This window comes from Antedon mediterranea, chromosome 5, assembly GCF_964355755.1.
Source record: "Antedon mediterranea chromosome 5, ecAntMedi1.1, whole genome shotgun sequence".
NCBI lineage: Eukaryota > Metazoa > Echinodermata > Crinoidea > Comatulida > Antedonidae > Antedon > Antedon mediterranea.
The window spans coordinates 27,733,778-27,754,224 of record NC_092674.1 but is presented as its reverse complement, the minus strand read 5'-3'; the positions used below and the strand labels follow the sequence as shown (position 1 = coordinate 27,754,224).

The 20,447-nt window shown below is 33.7% G+C and overlaps 3 protein-coding genes across 4 annotated transcripts in view; all 3 read right to left on the bottom strand.

Annotated features, from left to right (window-relative positions):
* Window positions 1-834: 834 nt before the first annotated feature.
* On the bottom strand, window positions 835-3,359 carry LOC140050207 (histamine H2 receptor-like). The gene has a single exon (XM_072095300.1). The coding sequence runs from the start codon at window positions 2,421-2,423 to the stop codon at window positions 1,497-1,499; it is 927 nt and encodes a 308-aa protein (XP_071951401.1). The 5' UTR covers window positions 2,424-3,359; the 3' UTR covers window positions 835-1,496.
* Window positions 3,360-7,662: 4,303 nt separating this feature from the next.
* Window positions 7,663-12,683, bottom strand: LOC140050205 (G-protein coupled receptor 161-like). The gene has a single exon (XM_072095297.1). It carries the CDS (start codon window positions 10,866-10,868, stop codon window positions 9,813-9,815), a length of 1,056 nt encoding a protein of 351 aa, XP_071951398.1. The 5' UTR covers window positions 10,869-12,683; the 3' UTR covers window positions 7,663-9,812.
* Window positions 12,684-12,720: 37 nt separating this feature from the next.
* Window positions 12,721-20,447, bottom strand: part of LOC140050203 (protein WWC2-like) — a 30,986-nt gene continuing 23,259 nt past the window's right edge. For both annotated transcript variants that reach the window (XM_072095293.1, XM_072095294.1), the window contains 8 exons: window positions 20,224-20,416; window positions 19,929-20,057; window positions 19,352-19,449; window positions 18,530-18,854; window positions 18,061-18,153; window positions 16,568-16,736; window positions 15,904-16,111; window positions 12,721-15,512 (listed from right to left, as the gene is read on the bottom strand). In XM_072095293.1, coding sequence (XP_071951394.1) covers window positions 15,455-15,512; window positions 15,904-16,111; window positions 16,568-16,736; window positions 18,061-18,153; window positions 18,530-18,854; window positions 19,352-19,449; window positions 19,929-20,057; window positions 20,224-20,416 — 1,273 coding nt within the window. In that variant the 3' untranslated portion in view covers window positions 12,721-15,454. The remainder of the gene's footprint in view (window positions 15,513-15,903; window positions 16,112-16,567; window positions 16,737-18,060; window positions 18,154-18,529; window positions 18,855-19,351; window positions 19,450-19,928; window positions 20,058-20,223; window positions 20,417-20,447) is intronic.

Sequence of the window (20,447 nt, the reverse complement as noted above, 5' to 3'; positions counted from 1 at the left end):
AGATATATAAAATCAGACTTTGAATAGATTATTTTGTTTTAATAAATGTATTCATAATTTATAGGAAAAAAAACGGGAAAACATTTTTAACTTTTAAATTATAAAAAAAAAATCATTTTTTTGATCCAATTTTTGGTCAAAGTGCTCAACTATTACGTGACATTAAAATGGCATAGGCCTATTAAACAAATTAAATAAACGGTATTTCAGTGGGACAATATATCTTAATTGTTATTGTAATTTCAATATAACAATATAATAATATATATAATATAATATATATATAATATATATAATATATGATGATAGATCGTCATTATTTCTGAAGAAGCTGTCCGATCAGGACAGCGAAACTGTCAATAGGTTAGTTTTTACTAATTATTGGTTTGGAAAAAAGAATATTTCAATATAATTTCAATATAGTTTTAATTTTTGCTATCAGTGATAGGATTTCCGTACATATCCTAACAGATTGAAATATAATTGTTACCAGGATGCTCGACGAGGTTGAAAAAAAATGTAATTACTTTAACGTGATACATAAGATTAAATAATAAGCATAGGCTTCAAGGCATTTAGGCCATAGGCCATATATTATGAACCAAAATAACTAATTGATCAACATTAAGTTTATAGACACTTCAAGATGTATTGTCCCCCAAAAACATGAAAAATGAAGAATATTTAAATCACACTTTGTATTTTGAAGTTTTAATGAAGTTATCACTTCCGTAGAAAAAAAAAATGTTTCCCTTTATAGAATGACAAAATAACTTGTTAAATTCAACCAATTTGACTAATCTTTGCTTTAAATTACATTTTTTTTAGGCAAATAATTTTTTTGACCTATTTTTTGTTCAAAGTGGATAATTATTATGTGAACTTAAAATGGCATATTCAACAACAAAAAATGTAAATAATTATTTTTTCATAGGGACAATACATCTTTAATATGTGTAATAGGATACTATATTATGCTCTTTCAATGATAAAATGATATGATCGATAGTGGTGGAATTGGAGCTCGTCATGGACTACATTTATACAAAGATTTTGCATTGATCAAGTAACTGGAAATTTGACTTTCCTTAATACCGGTACATATACATTACTACAATGCATTTCGGTAATAATAGAAATTAGGCCTTGGCCTATATAATTATGAAGAATACAAGTTATAAACAACTATAAATACTTATCACAGTAGGCCTACTACGAAACATTTTAAAAACTAAAATTTAGTCCAGGAAAAACTATTTTACTAGCAAGATGCGTTGTGCCAAAGACGGCCGCGTACAAAACCTGTGCGTAAAATATCAACGTTTAAATGTTAGCGTAAAATTTGTATTTGTTATATATTATTTCTTATTTATTATAAGATTCTTCGTTACGTCGTTGACGTACATGTTGACGACGAAATAACTCAGTTTCGTTCTTCTACGTTTCTACGATCTTGTAAAATGTCACACTGGCAAAATGTTATCATGTCTGTCATTTTATGTTGAGCGTAGACCTAATTGTCGCATACATTTCCGAAACCCGTTTCTAAATTGCCTATTCATTAAGCAGTAAATGATTGGGTTACATGACGAGTTTAGTACCGCTAACCACGCGGCAACGGTCAAGAACCAGTTAGGTAACGTCGCGTTGCTTAACTGGCAAACCATGATGATTTGGTACGGGAACCAACATATGGTAAATGTTCCGAGTACAATTGCAAACACTAAGGCGGATTTAAACTCGGCTTTCAATCGACTGCTATCATTTGTTGTCGACTTTGGTACGGAATTAGTCAGATTAACTTGTTTGAGTTGACGGAATGTCAATCTACCTATATGGTAATATATTTTAACCGTCACTGCATACGGAATAAACATGCATGACAGAAATAAAGCTATTGTAAAAGTTGGGTTTTCTCCCCACGGGGTCACACAGGTAAAAATAAACGGCACATAAACGTACGAACCCCATCCTAATATCGGTAGCATTGAAAATATAAAAGGTTGAACCCACGTCCAACTCAGTAAAATAACAACATTTGTGTTACTCATTTTGGATTCGTAAACCAAAGGATTGATAATGGAATGATATCGTTCAAGGGCAATTGCACATAATGTAGCGATGCTTGTCAGACAAAGTTGAGCTGTGATAACTCCTGAAACTTGACAAAACCATAACACGAATGGCCATTCGCCAGATACAGAAGCAGTGAACATGATAGGCACGATTAGCAGACCGTTTAAAAGATCAGCAATCGCTAGATTTACGACGAAGATGTACGTTTTCGTGTGAAGCGATTCGTTCAAATAAATCATGGCAAGCGTAAACGAATTTCCAATAATTGTAAGTAGCATAATAATACAGAGTATTAGCGTTCTTATTGTAGTCACCGTTGCCGATGACTCAATATCCGTAGAATTCATTCTTCAAGTTTAAACAACAACAGGAACAGTTGAAAAGCATTCATGTCCTAGTAACACACGTATACAAGGCAATAACATAATCCCCAATCACATGAATAACATAAACCGCTACTAAACTTACGAAGACAGGCCTATTACTAGGCTTACGGACATTTCTCGACAGCTTATATTATTGGTCTAGCTTCACTTTGTATAGTTTTAAAAATTCAAGCTGTAACCTTGTAGAATTTCCAGAAGTGAAATATAGTACCAAGGCATACATACAGGATACCTATGCACTGGACATCTTCATGCTTTAAAGTGTATTAATAGTCTCACTTCCGATAATTCGATTGTTACAAAGACTACATTTGTAGGGGGCGCCACAGTGGGAAAGTCTAGTATTAAATTTCCACCTGAATTCATTCTTAGAATAGAAAGCGACGTAAAAAGTGAAAACTGTGTCGTCACAGAATTTCATGCATATTTATGAAGCAAACTCATAGATACTGCGAGGGCGCAATAAAGCTTGGTTCCCACAAACGCCGCAACGTATAAGGAAATGACAAATCAAAAGCGCGCGATTGATTATTCCAACTGTCGCTTGTCATTGGTCAACTCACTTGCGTTGGGGTTTATACGTACTTGCGCTACGTCCTAGTGGAAACCAAGCTTAAAGCTTGATTCCCACTAGCGTTGCAACGTAGCGCAAACAACCTACGCAACGTAAGAAAATGCTCTATCAATAATTGTTTTTGCACCCCGCCTGCGTGAAATCAAACCTACGATGTTTGCAGCACTGTTGCGTCGTCGGTTCCCATTTGTGATTACGCAATACAGCACTTTTCGGCAATACGTCACTGCGTTGCGTTCTAGTGGGAACCACGCGTTAGAGGCAATGTTCCTAAATAATAACAAGGCCATATACATGGCTGCAGTCGTGTGCTTAAATTTGAGTTATTAATATTGTTTACCGATAAACCGACCGACATAGAGAGCTGTAGAGTCGCGTTTGCACACGACTAAAAATGTTATACTGGCAATATTTAGTTTTTAACGAGCATTTAACGAGTTCCAATTTGCGATAGGCTTAATTACATGTTAACTATTACACCAGGAAGGCCTAAATAATTCCCTCATGTTTTAACACGAACTAAATTGTAAACATAATACGAAATTAGTTTTTAATAGACTTAAAAAATCAATTTAATGAACAGAACAGTAGAACTTAAAGTGCAATGTCGAAAAACCAATGAAAATGAATTTTGGTACGATGTTCTGCCAAGACACGAACTTCTTCATTCTTTCATAAAACCGTTAATAAAGCCGATTTTTCACTAGCCAAATTTGTTCACGCGAGTCTGAAGCGTGGGCTTAAACGAAATCGAATACGTATTCATCTTCCAAATCCTTCTCTGCGCAGGCGTATAGGCTGACGCTGTCGATTCGCACGCAAACACATTCGCCTAATGAAAAATAGGTTTATGGCTAGTTGAGACGAATCTGTACCGGACCGAAATCATTAATCATTATCTAGTTTTAGTAGCATCAACATCGATTCCAATTTATATTTTAATAATTTACTGTTTATTTACAATACAGTTTATTAGATTGCTTCCATAAAGACTAATTAAAGATGTATTGTCACCCTGAAAAAAGTGCTTATAACATTTTTTGTTGAATATTCCATATTAATGTAACATATAGGTATCCACTTTGACCAAAAATTGGATCGAAAAAATATGTATTGACCTAAAAAAACGTAATTTAAAGCAAAAAATGGTCAAATTGGCTGCCAGCCAATGGATTTTTGGTTGAATTTAACCATTTATTGTGTCATTTTCTAAGTGAAAACATAATTTTTTTTTTTTCGTTTTTTTCTATGGAAGTGATTAACTTTATTAAAACTACAAAATAATATATTCAAAGTCTGATTTAATTAATTTTCATTTTTCATGTTTTTGGGGGACAATACATCTTTAATGAATGCTAACAAAATCCACCGCAATTCATGTCATATTTATTAGTTACTGGTAGTTCATGTTTTAAATGCCAAATGTTTTCGCAGGAATCCAAAGCGTTTGTTCTATGCGCATAATTATGCACAGTACTAAAAATACACAGCCAATAAGAGTTTTTTTTTTTCTCTTTTGTGGCGTTAACCACTATTTTATTCATTTCATTCTCAAATGATCAATACAATGATTTTACACTTCATCCAAATATATATTCCCTTGTTATTCTGTTCTGTTATTTTCTTGTACTTTCTTTTATCTTTAGTACGATTTGATCGAAACAATTCGGTCAAATATATATATATATATATATATATACTTTATACTTTTATATGTATTATCCACTTTTTTCATTATTTTCTTTTATTTTAACTATTCCTTTCTACAATAGGTCTATGTCTCTGTACAAAACACACAAGTGCATATATTCGAGTACATGATTGCACACATGCATACATACATACCCACGACAAAGGTATATAAATAAATAAATATTTACAATATATAAAATGCAATAAAATTATTATTCTTAATTCTTTTTTTTACAATAAGAACATAAATAAAAATATAAAATTCAAATAATTTTATAGTAAGCTTAAAAAAAAAAAATTCTTTCCTTACTCTTGTGTTTTAGTTTTATGTCTCATGGTTATATTTGTTGCTTACTTATATGTTACGTTTCGTTTTGTTTTTAATATTTATTTCATTTATTTTCATTTTTTTTTTTTTTAATAATTCTATATAAAGATTTAACCACCTATTGGCATTGCACAGCGTTATATAAACCTCTGTTGAATATACCGTATTATAATAGTCGGTTAAGGTATAACCTATTATTTTTTTCTGCCAAAAAGAGGCGAGAAAGTGAACCATAATTCCATTTCTTTACTTTTTTCAAAATGTGTGCTTTATAGATACAGAAGCATCCAAGAGAGAACATGTGGTCAACATATCTGTTTCCGGTACCGAGTACAATATTTTGAAAGTTTGCCTCAATTCCAAACTTATATGTGGTATAAACATTAATGTATTTCCATAACTCATTTGCTTCAGTACATTGGTAAAAGAAGTGTTTATCATCTTCTATTACATTACATTGCAGGCAAGTGTCTGTATTATTAATATTCCATTTAAAGAGCCTTCTATTGGTACGAATAATACAATGCAACAGTTTGAAATTTAGCTGTTTAAGTTTGTTATCAATAAGAGTTATGCTTGGTTTCCACTAGAGACGCAACACGAAGACGTAACGCAACGCAATTGAATTGACCAATCACAAGCGATGAATCATTCGAACTGTCAGTTGTCATTAGTCAACACGCTTGCGTTGCGTTTACGTCTTTGCGTTACGTCCTAGTGGGAACCAAGCTAAAGCGTGGTTCCCACTAGAACGTAAACGCAACGCAAGCGTTTTAACCAATGACAAGCGAAGTTATAGACAGTTAGCAATCACAAGCGAATAAGCCATCGCTTGTGATTGGTCAATTCACTTGCGTTGCGTTACGTCCTTCCGTTGCGTCGCTAGTGGGAACCACGCTTTAAGGGAGGGTTTAGCGCGCGTTAGGTTCGCCTAGGTGAAAACAAGTTTGTAGGCCTACGTATATAGCATTTTAGGATTTTTGGGTTCTCAATTTTCCCGAATTTTCCCTCATAAAAAAACAATATGGCCATCATTTAGTGACAGTGTTATTGCTTAGAATAACACATTTACATATGCATGTTTTAATGCATTCTCTTTACGTCAATTAATACTATGAGCAGGCCTATCATCGAATATTACAACATGTATTTTTAATCTATGTAAATGAAGAAATATTGATGTTTTTCAATTTGCAATATCATGTAGGCCTGATCGAGTCAACAAAGGCATATTGCTTTAAAATAAGCTATTTGAATCAATTACCGTTTGATATAAATCTTCTTAATAAAAGAAACACCTGGAGGGTTTACAACAACAACACACTGGCAGAACATGGAGAATTAGGATTTCCATGGGCAGACTAATCAGGGAGTTGTAAAAATACAGTATTATTATTTTACAACTCTCTGGACTAAAGGCCCATTTACACTAGAACGATAACGATCGACGATAAATAGATAAACATACATTTTTCAAAAACAATAGAAATTTGTGAAGTTTTTATTCTAGAACTATAGGATAATCATTTATGCTATCTTTGATATAGTTGAGTTTTTATTAAATCCAATCAAATGACGTCATGATCAATACAATCCTTGTATTGTCTAACCAATCATGACGTCATTTGATTGGATGTGTGAAAATATAATTTTCATCAAAGGCAGCAGAGATGGTTATCCTATAGTTCTAGGATGAACTTTTTAAATTTCCTTTGTTTCAGGTATGAAAAATGCATATTTTTCGATTTATCGTCGATCATCATCGCCCTAAATGTAAATGGGCCTTAATAATACTTGGCAAAATACAGATAGCGACAGAGGGCGTGCTGTTCAGTATTTCGGACCATACTGAATTTATAGAAAACTCGAGATTTTGTGACGTCAAAAATAGATTTTCCTAAAATCAAAATTCGTGGTCTAATGGTACCCTAAGTTATTTGAAATAAATGAAATCATAACTTGAAAATTGAGGACGCTATTTTGCAAACAATCATAAAAGTAATACGGTATATTCTTCAGCAAAAGGACGGTAACTTGTTTTCAGGTCTTTCTCTCGCAACTGTAGAGAGTCCACACCAAAATCATGGTTGGGGCCGAGTCGAGGCGAGTTTGAAAATATAACAACCCTAGATGGTTAGAAATGGCACTCTCACGTTATTATAAATGTATTAAAAATTGATATTTTAAATATGAAAACTGAGGTAGGCCTACTAAAAGGTGACATTTTCCCCCATAGGCTTATTTTGAGTAAAAGCGTCACAACAGGGCGCTTCGCGCAAGTCAGCGTTTGCACACGGCTGAAAAAGTGTTTGTCCAGGGCCGTCGACAGGACCTGTGTGGCGAAGCGAACTTTAATGACGCCCCAGATGGCCGGAAATGGTGCTCTCGCACATAAAATTCATGATAAATGGCACCTTTAATTTGCAGGAAAAGACACTCATATATAGCATGCTACCAATGAGCAAAACGAACATACTTCACTCCAATAAACACACGTGACTAATTACAGGACGATATAACATTTTGTTGCTGATTTCATTCAGTCACTATTTTGTTTTGATTGCGTTGCGTTCAAGTTCAACGTACCTCTTGGGGAAGCCCCGAAATTCAATGCTTATAGCTCAACATTAATTTACATCAATTTGTTGAAGAAATTAAATATATCAATATAAATAGGTATTGATACAGTTGAGTACGTATCAGTGGGTGGCCTAAAAAATCGGTTGTTATAATGTAACTACAGTACAGTTACCACAGCCAGTTAATTAATATTAACATATCCTCTATTGATGATGATACTATATAGCCACACCAAGGCGTTTTATTGTTTACGTATAATAATACGCAATATACGCGATTGTCTGGCGGTCTCCTTTGTACGTATTTTTTTGTGCTCCAGCTCGCTGTATGAGTACGATACACGCGTCAATATCATGTTACAGCCAGGGACCAAAATGCGTTTATTTTTCAGGTGAAAATAGGCAATTCAAGTTCGCAACTCTTTATTTACAGGCACGTATCGCTCGACGATGATCGTTGTCACAGTAACCGTATGTCTTTCTTTTGTTTAATCTCGGGCGACAATTACAACTGAATGGGGAAAAAAAAACAGGACATTTCGGGCGGCGGCAAAGTAATAATATTGCATGCAGTACGCGCATAAATCCGCGGCCCCTGAAAAATCTTGTTTGTTTATTACTTTGCTCGCACAACTTTGATTGATCTAATTGGCTGGGAACTGAATCATCTAAGTATATATATGTATATACTTGAGTGTTTATTTTTAAGTAATGTACTGACCATTATGACGTTTGCTATTGATAATTACTGTTAGTTAGATCACGTACACACTTCAAATCTGCTTTACTATCATATTGAAATACAATTTTCTGATAGGATATCGATCATCGTATCCTCATGAGAAATTAACGATATTCTTCGTTATACTTGCTTCCCACTAGAGACGCAAAACAAGGACGTAACGCAACGTAAGTGATTTGACCAATCACAAGCGATGGATTATTCGCGCTGTCGCTTGTCATTGGTCAACACACGCTAGCGTTGCGTCCTAGTGGGAACCAAGCATTATACTCGACCGTAACCATGTTCCCCTGATCATGTATTGTAAGCTTTGTCCATATAAACTTAACGACGTTCCTTAATTCATGATTGTTGAAAAATAATTAATACACGGCCGATCCCTTCTGACTCGCTTTATACGTGTTATTTAATTAACTAATTAAATAAGATTTTGTCTTAAGTTCTATACGGAGACACAGACTGACCGTCTCATCTTGCCATAATCTTGGGTTAATAAACAATATCCAAGAAAAAAAACACGATTGGAATACCATATGTTAGAGAACTATCGAAAACATATTGTCGCGATCAAAGGCTTTGGCCAGCACAGTAGTTAAAAAGCAGCACATCTGCAATGATATATTATTTATATAACGTTGATTGTCCTATTGATTATTCAAATGTGATAAAACTGTAATTAATTACAGACAATAGCTTGTATAGCCTACTGTAAACAAATCAAAAAGACATGAACACACAATTGAACGAGACTTTAATTAATTTGATCATTTTATTATTTATTGTAAATATTATTTTACCATTTACTGTAAATATTATTTTACTATTTAATGTAAATATTTGTGCGTCTGCTGCTATTAGATAAGATTCACTGAGAATTTTTTTTTACAGATACCATATTTATTCGAAAACGCCCAGGATTAATTCTGTAAAGGGTGCCTAAATTAGTTGATCGTGTGTAAATTTTATCTATTAACATACTTTCTAAAAATATCTCCCGGAACTTGGAGACCCCTATATAGTATACAATTCAACATTAAATCAATGATGATACAGGAAAAGTACAATGATTCATATATACAATTTGGCATTGACCGTTGTTTACCAAGATTAGCAATTTTAAAATCACGACAACTGTTTACAACGTCTAACGTTGTTGTATTTTATAAAGCTCTGTCTACACTATCAAACTCGATTGATGTGACAAAACAGTGTGATGTGCTCAAATATGGTAGTGATATGCTTAAATATGGTAGTGATATGACAACACCACGTCCATATATGGGCACATGACATTTTTTGTCACATAAAGCACCGGTGCATAAAGTTTGATATAGATAGATAGTGCTTTTGTAAAATATCTTTTACAAAATAAAAGCGAGATCTATATATTTAGAATATACAGTTGATTGTGACGGGCACGACATTGAAGAAATTCTTAAATGTTTTTATTTCCAGTTATAGCTTTATCAAATTGCTTAGGCCTACATGAATTATTTCGAAGTGATAAATTGTTGCACGCACTCTTTGAAATTATATGCATTCGATTTAGACGCCGCCTTCGGAATATCGCAATGCACGTGGTTCTAAATGTTTTGTTAAGAATGCCGTAAATGAGTGGATTGCACGCAGAATTAGCCATAGCTAACCACGTACTTATCGTAAAATACCAATCGGGCAAAGGACAATTCTCAAACATCACGCACGCCATACTGATCACGTGCGGTATCCAACAAACGAGAAATGTTCCGATCACGATTAACAGTGTGAACGCGGCTTTTGTCTCCTTACGTAACTTGGTTTTGTCTGCGGCAGAAGATAGTCCGCGATCTTGCGCCGCTACTTTACGAAGCTGCGTACGCGCAACTTTTAATATTTTCAGATAGGCAAACACCATAAATATGAATGGTCCAATAATGCATGTAATAAACAGAAGGATAGTGTACGATATATTTTTATTCCACGCCGCAGTACACAAAAATTCGTTTGGCGTGTAAACGTACACTGACCATCCAAAAATTGGAAAAAGCGCGAAGATCAACGCTTGAAACCATGTCCAGAAAATTAACAACTTTAACCTGTTTTCTGTTAATATTGCTTCGTATTTTAATGGAGCCGTAATGCACACATAGCGTTCAATTGATATTGCACATAGCGTCAGCAAACTTGCTAAACAAAATAATACTGTTGTTGCACCCATGACGACACACAACGCGTCACCAAAAACCCACTTATTCAGAATTGAAGACACAAAAATCACCGGCATTCCTAGTAAACAGTTTAATATATCCGCAACGGCTAAATTAGCCACAAACACGTAAGATTTGGTTTGCAGTGTAGTGTTTATCATCAAAGCGCAAAGCGTGACAGCATTTCCTACCAACCCTGCTATAATAATAAGTAGCATTATCCCAGCCTGGAAGACTATGGAAATTACATGGTATTCATCATCTTCCAGTTCTGTCGAGTTTATTTCCAATCCTACCGCGTCCATAGTAGGCCTTGGTTCCAATTGCTCTTATAAGTGTGACCACAGTTCCCTGTTAAATGTTTGTAAAGGCCAAGTGCCACACAGTTCCCTGTAAAATGTTTGTGAAGGCCAAGCGCCACAGTTCCCTATTGTGAAGGAAGTTGTAAGATAATTGCGCCTCTTAAGAATATAGTCTTATTAATTCCATAGTTAACATCAAACTGCAACCAGCAATACGTTTGCTACGACAGTAAAAATGTCATAGACCCGGAAAAACGTATTGATAACGATATTCAACAACACCTAGGTTCTTGAGAATATATTAAAAACATCTAAGCCGTGAATTATAAGTAAATAACAATGTTGTGTTTGATCGATCGTAGACGTGTCAAGACACCCGGAACAGAAGTTCATGCCTTTTGGTTGACAAAATCATAAAAATGAATACTAATTAATCATCTTGAAAATAATAATCAGGTTGTATTTCGTAATTTTTCTTCATATCAGTGAAATAGCTCCTTAATTCAAATGTATTCCGGATATTGCATGGATTATACGGATAAGGAGAGTAGTTTCCTATTAGTAATATTCTATCGTTCTTTCATTCAGAAATTATTCAGGCACGTTTTAAATCACTGAACTAAACTACCTGTAACAATCCATATAGATATTGTAGTATATATCTCTATAAACACACTAATGTAAACATATTATCACAGAGACGAAACAGTTCTCAGCAATTGCGTTGTGAAAAAAATACAGGATATTAATGACTTTTGTATTGAGTTTACTTGAAGTCTTCAGTCCTGTATATTATTCTTGTATTGTGTTCAAAGTTTCTTATTTTTTGTAAGTTATATCCTGGTACAGAAAGTCAATTAATTATCTGGCATGATTGAATAATAAAACAATTGAAACAAAAGCATAAACATCAGCATTGTTAGGCCTAGCAAGCCTGTTAGGTTTTAGACATTACACTGTACTTTTAAACCGATACAATCGAAACAGTTGGATGTCGTCAGCACTTCCTACAATGCGCTTATGTAAACAATTTAAACATCGTACACGAAGATAGAATTCAGTAAATAACTAAATACATACGAATATTGTTGAAAACCATTAAATTAAAATCCAGTAATGCACCGTAATATAATACTTGAATATAACATTCACTTCACACAGTTGCAAAGATCAATATCATATACATGTAAAAGTATCTGGTAAACCAATTAAATACCAGTTTCATTACAAAATTGTAATCACAAAATGCTTGTGTACATTAAAAATACACTACTAACAACGAAATGCTTGTGGTCCGATATAGGCGCGTGTGTAATCTCTCAAACGACCAAAATACAATAAAGTTGAAATCACAGCCGGTTTCCGTTTGATTTTACTTCAATCATGCTTCAAAATTAATCAAGTTCTTGTTAATTCCAATAACTACACTCATTGCTTATGCATCAGACACAAGTAAATTATCAATTGTGTGTCATCATTCGGATCAACTGACCACGGTATTGAAATTTTAAATCATCCGAGGGCGCCGCGTCACATAATCGCATTGAACTATAGCAGCATCGACGTATTGTGTATTGTTCCGATTCGCATTTGTCATTTCAAAATCAGGCTTAGATATTTACCCGCGCAAAGTGATACGCACCCACCTAAGTTAGCGATAATATGCCCGTGAAACCAACGAACATGCCCGGCTCGCAAGCGCAGATCATCCGGGTAAATTGGTGATCTACATACCAAAATTAGCTATACAGTAACTTACCCAGGTAAATAACTAAACATAAATAAACAAATAAAAAAAAACACGGACGCGCGCATTTACTTTTGAAATTTATTATTACAGAATTTCTTTACAAAATATTACAAAGATGTCAAATCGGTGGAAAAACACCCATATCAACTAGAAGAGCTTTTTAAATATAATCTGTACACCAAAATAGTCTTCTGTTTATATCTAAGGTTATTATACAAACTTATTTTAAAAGGGAGTATTTTTCATACATAATTTATACTTTTTACCCCTCTTGTTTTAGTGATATTTGTTAACATAATTTTATTACAATGCCAACGCAAAAAAGTATATTTTAGCTGTTGCCTGTGCCATTAACCCATCCCTACCCTCCTAACTTCGTATGACTACAAGCTAAGGAACAGTGGTTACCCCTCTCTACCCTCCCAACTCCGTATGAATACAAGCTACCGAACAGTGGTTATCAACTGTCTGATTTAAAAGTGAATAGTCAAAGTATTTACATAAATTTCGTGTTGGGCCTGCCAATACTGGTTACACAACCTCATATTTTAAAATTCTTCTAAAAACTTATTCTAAACTGACATTAAGGTATTTTCTTTACATTAAGAACAGAAAGGTCTACAGACAGCGTTCTGCAAACAGATTTCTACAGATCGTTTTCTGCAAACAGATTTCTACAGATCGCGTAGCCTACTGCAAACTAATTTTTACAGATCGCGTTCTGCAAACAGATTTCTACAGATCGCGTTCTGCAAACCAATTTTTACAGATCGCGTTCTGCAAGTAGTTTTCTACAGATCGTGTTCTGTCAGACAGCGTTCTGAAAGCAGTTTTCTACAGATCGCGTTCTGTCAGACCACGTTCTGCAAGGTTTCTACAGATCGCGTTCTGTCAGACAGTGTTCGTGAAAAAAGTTTTCTACAGATAGCGTTCTGTCAGATCACGTTCTGCTAGAGTGACAGCGTTCTGCAAGGTTTCTACAGATAGCGTTCTGTCAGACCACGTTCTGCTAGGTTTCTACAGATCGTTTTCTGCAATCAGCTTTCTACTATATTAATTGCTACATTGTTTGACCATTAACATTAAATAATACATTATGATAACAATGTACACAATATTGGGAATGCATAAAGGTATTACTGTCAAGTTGTTTTGATTCAGCAAGTTGAACTTTTAAAAATCTTTAAGGAAAGATATTATTAAAGCATTTTAAACTTTGGTAATTTAAAAGGTTTATCCTTCAAGGTGATGTACCGTAATATACTTAAAATATGATTACATTTTGTACTTATACATAATGCTTGTCTTTGAGGCGTAAGTATACATTATTTACAGATTAAAAACCCTCATTTGGGTGATCTATTATTACATTATTTTCTAATACATTGTGTTATTGCGACAACATATGATTTTATAATTGGATAAACATAACTTAAAATTTAGTTACTGCAGTAATTGCTGTAACATTTTTACATAGCTGATTGAAGAACTGGTGAAAAATAAATGTTAAATAAATGTGTTTTTAATCTAAAAATGGCAAATGTGGGAAAAATGATAAAATATGTAATATTGATTCAACATCTAATGTTACTAATTCTAATTCTTCTAAATTGTGATTTTATCATCTAAATTATTTTAAAATGTTTAAATTTATTCATTAGCCTCATTTACATTTATGCAAATTTGATTTCTTTGTACCAGACAAAGTTTGTTATACAAGTAAAAATATAAACAATTAAATTAAACAAATTATTTCACTATACAAGTTTCACTAATAAAAGTAGCAAAATATTATTAAAAAAACAATTAAAATGAAACTAATATATCATAAATGGTTACAAATGGATTTAAGATGATTTCTTACTTGTAATCTTCTAAATCTTTAAATATTAAAATTTTCAGAAAATTTATTTTAGCTTGTAATTTACTAATAATATTAAAATTTATTAAATTGATTAAACATGAATGTTTTATATTTTAACACAGTATTAATAATTATTATATGGGCATAGGTGTGTCAGATGGATGGACGTGGTTATCCACCCTAAACATATTTCACACAACCTTAAGGCGTATCACTTAATTTCCCACTAAATAAAGCCTCTTGTAAACAGCTAGTATTATTTAAACATCTTTCAACTAATAAGTAATTATTTGTAACCCATCTGCAGCTTTTTTAGATACATCCATGTACAACGTTATATTAAAATTACATTATTATTTATATAAAAGTGATTGGCAAAAAATGAAAGCACTGACTACTTTGCTTAGTAAAGAAAAATAAATGAAATATCCAATGTACTGTAAATTATACTGGATACCAGTATAAATTACTTTTGTCAAAACGTCCTAAATTCAGGAATTGTAAAAATAATTCACTTCATTTTTCTTGGAATGTTACAACCAATATTTGACATGAAGATTTAGTAAAAATGTTGGCATAGAATAATTTTCCTAAAACTCTGTCTACACTATCAAACCTAATATATGACAACAAAATGTGATGTGCCCACTTTTGGGCATGATGATGTCATATCACTATCACTACCATATTTGGGCACATCACACTTTTTTGTCAAACTAGATAGACAGAGCTTAACATAAAACAATAATGTACACCAACATTAAAAAAAAAATATATGATGGAATCATGTATGTCCTATCTAAACCCAATGACGTTTTCTATGTAGATGTAGCTAGCAAATGAATTTGAAGTTTGGGAGACTGTACCAATAGACATGATGTGGTGAGGATAAAGAGAAAAGGCATCAACAAATTTGTCCCCGAGATTTCCATCAAAGCACCTATACTGTCTGCTATCTACCTCTCAATATATTTACTAATATTTCTGTGGCAATGCTTGTCCCCCTGTTGATGTGAAGAATTCCAACTTTTCTCTGAAAGGAATAAAAATAACAGTGGTGACAATTTTTTATTTTTTAAATTTAATCATAATCACACCAAGCTTAACTGGAAACTGAAGCAATTCGGATTAGGCCTTCCGCATACCCATAGCAGCCAGCAGTACACATCGGGAACACAATGGAAACAATTCCCTTCTCCCTGTCTACACTATCAAAATTATGTGACAAAATTTGATGTCCCAATATATGGACAAGATGATGTCATATCACTACCATATTTAGGTACATCGCACTTTTTGTGCGAACTAGTTTGGTAGTGCTTTATGTGTTCAAGACCAACAACTTTACATCTCATCTGAAGGATGAGGTACTAATGCAATAAAAGTCTTAATTTGTGTTACGTAGCTAATTAATGATTTCTTACCTAAACCTAGTGATATCTGCATTACTATTAGGATCTTTTGTCATTTGATGCATTCCCTGAATGGTTTTCTTCATTAACCTATCCGTCTTCTTCTCCTGCTGGACTACCTCGTGACTTTGATGTCTCCGCAGCACGTCCATCTCCGCATCCACAAGAAGCCTTTTCATTAGGTTGTTCTCGCTGACTGTTTCGGGCATTTTAACTTCACCTATAGAAAAATAAAGTTAATATTTATCTTTAATATTTTGTTTTAATTTACTGTTTTAATTTAATTTATACAGTGGCTGAAGTATCACAAAATATGCTGCAAAGGCAATTGCAAATCCTCGACAGCATCTCTATAAAGTGTCATTTCAATCCTTAAAATGGTTTCAAAGCCTGTATCAAACAATATATTGAAGTGGAGTTGTGGTTTGGTGGTTATGATGCTTGGTCACCAATCCAAGGGTCCTGGGTTCAAGTCCTGTCACATGTCAGGATTAAATTACAACTCCCAAAGACGACTTGTAACAAGACTTTATGTAGAGCATCTTGTGTATATGTTTGTCTTGTGAACAGGATTGCCATCTTCAAGTGAATTAATTCGCTTATGGTTATCCTTGACAATTTACCTAAATATAAAAAATGAAGAAATGAAATGAAAAAAAAAATTATATGATAATACCTTTTACTTTTGCTTCTTCCATACATCGTTTAATTTCCCGTAGTTTGTCGATTTCCTCGTTCAGCTTCAACTGTTTTACACGTGACGCTTGAAGGTCCATCTCAAGATCCAATGATGTTTTGTGATACGACTCTCTCGATACTGGTTGCTGCGGTTCAATAATTTTACTCTATAACAAAAAAAATAACTATGGTTTAAGGTGCGTTTTTTATTTTAAGCAGAGACAAAACCTCCACTAACAAACAGGCTGAGAGAGGCTTATTTTTCTTTGTTTAAATTTAGGACTACAGTATCAATTATTGATACAAATTCAGAAATTAAAATTATAAGTATTGATCAAAATAAATTAAAACAACATTTCATAACATTTGACTAACTAGTCAGTGTTGTTATTTGTAGTGCAGATAGATATATTTTGTCAATGATAGGAAATTTGTCTGACTTAATATAATAATTTATGAATTTTATTTTTTAAAGGGGTGGGGGCTGGCAACAAAACATCTCCTGTCACCTTTGTCACAGTGACATTTGTAAAAAATGTTACGCAGTGACATTTGTAAAAAATGTCACGTATGTCAGACAGAAAGACAGAGGGATTTCATTGGTATGCCATGATAGTGGTGATGAATTAAACAGGTTTATATAAAAGAGGAATGACTAGATATGAATAATACTATTATCTTTCACCACTATCATGGTGACATTTATAAGCTTGTCACTATGTCACAGAGAGGCGATTTCAAAGGAATGGCATGATAACACCGGTTTAACTTATGGAGTGGGTTTACTTAGAATGTTATGATACCGTAAGGAGTTTACATGAAAGGTAAATGACATTCAATCCAAAGGCATGACTCATCCTCATTACATGCTGGTATGTATGTTCATGTTTAAGTTCATGTTTAAAGTTTAAAAATCATGAACTACTAAGAGGTTAGTAGCATATACATTTAAGAAATAGGAATGATATTCATCTTTCCTTAGAACTAAAGCTCTATCTATACTATCAAACTTTATGTGACAAAAATTGATGTGCACATAAGTGATATGCTTAAATATGTTAGTGATATACCCAAGTATGGTAGTAATATGACATCATCATATTTTTGTTGTCACATAAAGTTTGATAGTGTAGACAGAGCTTAATGTATTAGCCTATTAGAATGAGGTTCAGAATCAACAATTTAGCAGATTCTGGGTACTGTATCAATAATCTATACAGTTTCGTAAGCTAATTCTGTGATACAGTGTAAAATATTTATCATATGTGATGCCTGTATAATAGGCCAAATAACAATACATAAATACATGTGATACATATGTGACCTTGTATTACAAAATTTGCCAAGATACTGGGCATATAATGCGATATGTGGAGATACTGTAAGAAGAATAGGGTGAATAAGATTATGGGTTTTATTGAAGCATATAAGACTCCACTGCAATCTGTTTCACTTTCTTATTTAAGAAAATAACATAGAGGTATTACAAACCTTCTTCCATCGAATGCTTCTTCTGTCTATTGAGTTTCTGGTAAATGGCTTTCTGTACAACGGCATCGCACTGTCGCTATCACTACGATTTAGCTATATAAAAAAAACATTTTTAGTAAATTGTTTATTCTCTTCTGACTAACATTTTGAGGTGGTTGGGGTTCTGTACCTTGGTGGTGGTGGTTTGGGTGTTGTACCTTGGTGGTGGTTGGGGTGTTGTACATTGATGGCGATTGGGGTGCTGTACCTTGTCGGTGGTTGGGGTGTTGTACTTTGTCGGTGGTTGAGGTATTGTACAATGTCGGTGGTTGGGGTGGTGTACCTTGTCGGTGGTTGGGGTGGTGTACTTTGTCGGTGGTTGGGGTGGTGTACCTTGTCAGTGGTTGGGGTGAGGTAGTCTAGTGATATTGATCCAATTATCACAATTACTAAAATAGCAAAATACAAAATATATTTTTAGTATAAATACCTGACAAATGTAATGGGTTCCAGGATGAGCAGAGAAGGTTTTAGACCTTGTGACTGTGGTGGTAGGGGTGTGTAGATCTTGAATAGATCTAGGCCTCATCCCAGGTTGAAGCTGCTTAGCTACTTCTGGGCCTGACATTTCTGTGTTAATCTCTTTATCGATCTTGACACCGTTCAACGAGTGTAAACTGAGACTCTGGTTGCGTACTCTTGGATCTAAATGGTTCAAGCCGGACGCTGTAGGAATGTTAACGGAATGGATCGATAAAGACGTTAGGTTCTTTTGCTGCTTGAGGTGAGCGCTGTCAAACGAGAAAGACCTTAATCTGAAAAAAAAATCAATGAAATATATAAAACATTGAAACGAAAATATTTAGCCGGTCTCTTTTTAATAATGTATTTATTTTGCATATTTTACCAGTCAATATTAGGGACCACATCAACATTTAAGGGACCACGTCAACATTTTTCTACTGCAGTTACTGAAGTAAATATTTGGGTAACTAAACACATTTCCTATTGCAATGACTGCCTGACATGCATGCAGTTACTGTAGTAAAAATATTTAGTTACTGAATAAACTGCAGTACAATCATGTTGACATGACACCTTACACTTTAAGCCAATCATAGAAAGCATTACATTTAGTTCATATCATGTTTATCCTTTTCAGAAAAAAATAAATGAAAAAGAAGTTTTATGGAGAGCCGATTCGATAGTGCTTATCACTCTTGGCAATCCCCAGGGTGCTGCACCATTGTCATGAATTTCATGTTGTTGTTTGTACCTGAAAATTGAATAAAATAAAATTGAGATGCCTTACCTAGCAATAGCATCAGGATAGGCACCGTCTACAGTACCAATGGAAGACCTTCGATGATTTGTACATGAATTAAGTCGGCTTATGTCCATTTCACTTGCCTATTTAATAATAAAAAAACAAATAAATTACAAGAAATTATAAACTAAAGTTTATCAAATGAAAAAACTGTATCCATAGAATGTATAAACTGTAACAATTTTAAAGTTAAAGATGTATTGTCCCCTGAAAAAATAATTATTAAAATTTTTTTTGTTAAATATACCATTTTAATGTCACATAATAGTTCTCCACTTTGACCAAAAATTAGATCGAAAAAAAAATGTATTTACCTGAAAAAACTGTAATTTAAAGCAAAAAATTGTCAAATTGGCTGCCAGCCAATGGATTTTTGGTTAAATTTAACCATTTATTTTGTCATTTTATAAGTGAAAACATTGATTTTTTTCTTTTTTTTTTCTACGGAAGTGATTAACTTTATTATAACTACAAAATAACCTATTCAAAGTCTGATTTAATTAATCTTCATTTTTCATGTTTTTGGGGGACAATACATCTTTAACATAAATTGTCAACTTACATATAATCTTGTGGTCTGTGCTTTAGACGACTCTAAAGATCTTAATTTCTTGTAGTTGGTGAGATTACACCATGTGATCCAAGGTTGTAGTGATGTACTGAAAGCAGACAGTGGTATCTGAGCCACACCCTAGAAAACAAAAAAGTCGTGTTAGTTTTAGGAGATATCCAGAAGCGAAGAAGATATACAGTTACAGTGGCATACAGCTATAAGCACTAAACACTAAACCCAGGGGTCCCGGAGTTTACAGCCTCTGTGTTGCACCGCTGTACAGTTATAAATTATAAACACTTACTAAACACTCCTCCTCATTTTTCTCATTGTGTGTGAAAGCTAACAGATGCAATGTGAGATTGGCTAGGATACTGCTGGGTACTTCTTTCAAGATCGTAATGCCGATTGACCCTTGTACAAGGTCAGGCGGGATTCCAGTTTGGAAGCACCAGTTTAGAGAAGATGGGCATGGTGTTAAATCTCCTTTAAAAAACCTGAAATAGGTAACAACAAAATAAATGATTA